The following is a 5,147-nucleotide window of genomic DNA, read 5'->3' as shown; positions in this document are numbered from 1 at the left end:
TTCATCTAGTTTTTCTTCTTATCACACTCATTTATTTATATCACATCAATCACCATATCACTATTTCTCAATCTTATTAAAAAAAACTCATTTCTGTTTCTCTTTCTCTTTAGGAGTAACAAAATATTACTCCCTCTGTTCCAAAATGTAAGTTGTTTTAAAATTTGAATTATAATCTAAAATATAAGTTATTTTTGCAAAGCCAATGCATTTTTCCACATTTCTTTCTTATATACCATCATTTAATATTATATCTCTTCAATACCACTTTCAGTTTTCAGTTTTCATTTTTCATCTATCACAGCTCTCAGTACCCTTAATATACAGATTTATACAAAACGCGACTTTTGACTATAGCAAGCAAGCAAGCCTTAGTTGACTGGTAAAAGTAAAACTTCATCTATCTAAAGCAATTGTCATTAATAGAAGAGCCCAACATTTCCAAAACTAGTGTTTGTGTTGTGTCCTCCTCACACCAAAATGGAAAAGCAAGTGATTCTCCTTAACCTCCTCATCCTCCTCCTCACACCACTCTTCACCACCTCCACCCACGGCAGCGCCGCCTCCTCCTCCACCTCCTCACCATGCCCCATGGATCTCAGCTACGTCTCAACCTTCCCCTGGGACACCACCACCTGCAGAGGCGACCCAATCGACACAAACCACTGTTGCCAATCCCTCCTCAGCCTCTTCGGCATCGGCATGGCCCAGCACCTCAAAGAAACCTCCATGTTCCAGCTCCGCGACGAGGCCACCGCCTCCGCGTGCCTCTCCGATCTCCAAATCAAGCTCTCTGCGCTCTCAATCCAACCCTCACTGGTCCCTCAGTGCTTCCAAAACTCCACACAGTTCGTCACCAATTCGTCAAACTGCGCAGGGATCAACAACACCCAGGATTGGAAGGAGAAAGTGGGAGCAGTGAGTCCCTTAGATACTGCCTGCAAAGGGGATATGAGTTCACAGACGAGGTGTGGAATTTGCACTGATGCAGGGTTCAAGGTGAATTCTCAGCTTCTTGGGATTGACCCAAATGCTACAAAGTGTTTCTACTATTCAATTTTGTATGCTGGTGGGATTGTCAATGAGTTTGGTCCTACTGATGTTGGAACTGCTGGTTGCATATTGGGTATGCCAATTGCAACAAAAGGGTCATCATCAAATAAGGATCAAGTTTTGAAGCTTGTTTTTGGGTTATTGGGTGCTTTGATTGGTGTTCTTCTTGCATTTTTTCTGATTATTATGTATAGGAAGTGGGATAAGAAGAGAAAGGAGAATAATTTTCATAGGTCAATTGAAAATAGTGTGAGGGAAGCTGTTTTGCCTAATACTGGTGCTAAATGGTTTCATATATCAGAGCTTGAGAGAGCTACTAATAAATTTTCACAGAGGAATATGGTTGGTCAAGGTGGTGATGGGGTTGTGTACAAAGGGAGTCTTGCAGATGGGGCTTTGATTGCTGTTAAGGAGATTTTTGATTTGGAAACTAGAGGGGATGAGGAGTTTTGCTATGAAGTGGAGATTATTAGCAAAATCAAGCATAGGAATCTTCTTGCTTTGAGGGGTTGTTGTGTCACAAGTGATAATGCTAAAGGTAAGAGGAGGTTTTTGGTTTATGATTACATGCCTAATGGGAGCCTCAGTTATCAATTGTCACTTGTTGGTGCTAATTGTCTAACATGGCCACAGAGGAAGAATATAATCCTTGATGTGGCGAAAGGGCTTGCTTATTTGCACTATGAAATCAAACCCCCGATTTACCACCGCGACATAAAGGCTACCAACATACTCTTGGATTCAAAAATGAAAGCCAAAGTTTCAGATTTTGGGTTGGCTAAACAAGGGAATGAAGGCCAGTCTCATCTTACAACAAGGGTTGCTGGCACCTATGGCTATTTGGCACCAGAGTATGCTCTTTATGGACAACTAACTGATAAAAGTGATGTCTATAGCTTCGGTATTGTGATTCTTGAAGTCATGAGTGGGAGAAAAGTGCTTGACACTATGAATTCACCTGTGGTTTTGATCACGGATTGGGCGTGGTCACTTGCGAAATCGGGGATGGTGGAGGAGATTTTCGACGAGTCGATAAAGAAAGAAGGGCCAGAGAAGATTATGGAGAGGTTTGTTCTTGTCGGCATTCTTTGCGCTCATGCAATGGTCGCGTTAAGGCCTACTATTGCTGAGGCGCTTAAGATGTTAGAAGGGGACATTGACATTCCCAATTTACCAGACAGGCCTGTACCACTTGGTCATGAATCTTTTCAGTCTTCTCTGTTGAGTGGGATGCAAAGTGGAAGAACAACGCCAAATTTTTCATCTTTTTCAACAAGCACGAGCATAGTTTAGATTGAAGTTGTGTGCACAAGTTTGATTATGGAGATAGTCTTGGATTAGAATTAGATGAGTCAGAAATTCACGGCCACCACTTGCTGTTTGAAGGTTCTAATTAACCTTCAATCAAAGGCGTGCCATAAATATCATTTATTTTTCTTTGTTTGTGTATAATTTTGTAATGTGGTCATGTACAATTACAGAAGAATATTTGTTTCATTGCATGTGTATAGTGTTCCACAAGAAGCTTATATTGTCTGCTTAGTTCATTGAAAAAGATCAACTGAGCTTAGAGTCAAAACTCAAACACCAGATTTTCCATGCTTCGTGTTTTTTTTTTGAATGTCTACAAGAGTCTAGACTACACTAACTTTTCACTCCACCTAAGTTTTTCTTCTTGTTTCTATTTTCTTTAAGAAATTTGTAGACATCCGCATAAAACAGACATTTAACAGACTCGGAGTGTGAAAGAAGGAGAAATAGAAGTAAGGGATGAAGATAGAAAGAAAAATGCAGTGTGTAGTGTCTGCATGGTCAGGTTCCTAACTCCTAACTATCATTACTCTTTTCTTTATGTTTTTCTCTTTTGGCTGAATTGCTATTTTTGAATTTTAAAATACATGCATTTGTTCACTTAGCAGCCACAGCCGAACCCTCTTGTCTTTGTTGTGGCCGGAATGCTTGACCAAGTCTTAGAATATAATATTTTAACAGGTAGCAACTACCCAAGGTCTTAAATTAAATTATCTCCGGCAAAGATTCGGATTCTTAATCATAAACGTTATTGAATAGTGCAACTAGATTAATAAATAATTGAATAGTGTTATACAACACTTACGGGTGCACATGGGTTGGGTTGGATGAATTTTAGTCAAAATAAAATTCGAACCGATCAAAATTGTCTGGGTTGGGTTGGATTGGATTTCACGAATTTCTTCTTCGGACCCGATCCGAACCAACCGACGAAGTTCGGATTGGGTTGGATGGATTGATTGGGTCATTATATTAAAATAATAATATATATGAAATATTAAAAAATCTTGTAAATATTATTATAAATTCAGAAAATGTTATAAAAAATACTAAATATGTTATAATACTAAATAGCATGAAAATGACACAAAAAGTTATACCAAATAGCATGAAATAATACCACATAAATGACATATATCCAAATATCATGAAAACATAAAACTTCATTACCAAATGACATGAAACAATCTAACATAAATAGTACCTAAAAAGTGAAAAGCAACACTAAATGTCATGCCATGACACCTAGAACTTAGATGTCTCCAACATGCCAAATAATATATATAGACATGTAACAAATAACTACGAACAAATACTCTAAGTTCAAATATGACAAATAACTACAAATACTTAAGTCTCAAAGTTTCAAAAAGTCATCACTCCGACACTAGCACTCAAAGTATGAGTAAAATTATAAAAAAGTTTATTATTATATGTATGGATTCTAGGTTGGGTTGGATGGATTTGAACTGAATCCGAAATCCGATCTGAACTTAGTTGGGTTGTAGTAAAATTCATCCGACTAACCCGATTACCCAATCCAACCCGCATTTTTTCTATTTGATCGGATTGGGTTGAACAGGTTCATTGGATCTACTCGGCCCATGTTCACCCCTAACAACACTATCAGAGTAGCACAAAAGGGAAATTCATGAACTGCATGAATTGCCGACACGCCTCTCTCAGTGGAGAAGATTCTTATGTGATTAAGTATGAATTGTAAATTTGAAATCGATGTAATAATAAAATTTATCAATGCATACAGTAAACAAGGTTATAAGAAATTGACCTACTTACTTGAAGTTTATCGATTTAAAAATCGTTTAGTTACGTATTATTGTTTGGCTTACTGAACTAGACGATATGTATAAGAGCATCTTTAATCGGGAGATTCTAATTTGGTGTCTTATATTTTTTTGTGGGTCCTTACTGCTACATAAGATGTAAGGTACTCATAAGAGCAGTACGTATTGTTGTTTGGCTAACTGAACTAAACGATACGTATAAGAGCATCTCCAATCGAGAGATCTTAATTTGGTGTATTAGATTTTTTTATTGGTTTGTGCTACTATATAGGATTTACGGTGTACCTATAAAATACCGGTGCACATTTTGTTCTAGTGATTAAGACCTTATTTTACATTTAATTAGACCCACAACACTACATATATTTATATTATTTATTTTCACTTAATATTAAATTAAACTTAATCGTTAATTCAATATAACTTAATTAATATTGGAAAAAAATACAATATAAATGTGGAAGTTCGAAATGGTGTGTTAAAAAAATTACAAGTTTGAACTATTTAGTGTGAATTATGTGTTTTGTGGAGGAAAAGGGGGAGGCAAATGGGTTCCAAAAACAGGCAAAAATTAGAACCCTGGCAAAAAGAAAAAAAAAGTTGGATTTCAACAAAAAGCCAAACAGGCAAAATACGACCGGCCTCACAAGTCACAAAAGGCCTAACTCTCTCACTCTCACTCTCTCTCCTCTCTCCTTTCTCACAGTTCGATCACCCTCTCTCCTCTCATGCTCTCTCCACCGCACCGAATCGAAGGTCTTACGACAATGAAGACGACCTTGTGGTCATTTGCATGTGGCGGATTTGAAGTGATGTAGGGTTTAATTTTTTTTTTATAGGTTTTTTTTCTATTGATGTTTAGTTTTAGGTTGTTATGATTTAGTTGTAATCTATAATAAAAAAAATTATTAATGAAATTCATCTTCAAATTCAGTTTATTTCCCTCTCTATTTTTACTTTGTTTTTTGTATTGAATGA

At 36.9% G+C, this 5,147-nt stretch overlaps 1 protein-coding gene across 1 annotated transcript; it reads left to right on the top strand.

The window, feature by feature from the left end:
• Positions 1-425: 425 nt before the first annotated feature.
• On the top strand, positions 426-2,550 carry LOC130734328 (probable receptor-like protein kinase At1g11050). Its single transcript, XM_057586689.1, has one exon. It carries the CDS (start codon positions 481-483, stop codon positions 2,344-2,346), a length of 1,866 nt encoding a protein of 621 aa, XP_057442672.1. The 5' UTR covers positions 426-480; the 3' UTR covers positions 2,347-2,550.
• Positions 2,551-5,147: the final 2,597 nt, after the last annotated feature.

This window comes from Lotus japonicus, chromosome 1 (genome assembly GCF_012489685.1).
Source record: "Lotus japonicus ecotype B-129 chromosome 1, LjGifu_v1.2".
Taxonomy (NCBI): domain Eukaryota; kingdom Viridiplantae; phylum Streptophyta; class Magnoliopsida; order Fabales; family Fabaceae; genus Lotus; species Lotus japonicus.
The sequence above is the reverse complement of the archived record's forward strand: the minus strand, read 5'-3'. Positions and strand labels throughout refer to the sequence as shown.

What these genes read in the sequence shown, in the direction of transcription:
- LOC130734328 (XM_057586689.1), top strand. Translation starts at nt 481, where the DNA reads ATGGAAAAGCAAGTGATTCTCCTTAACCTCCTCATCCTCCTCCTCACA.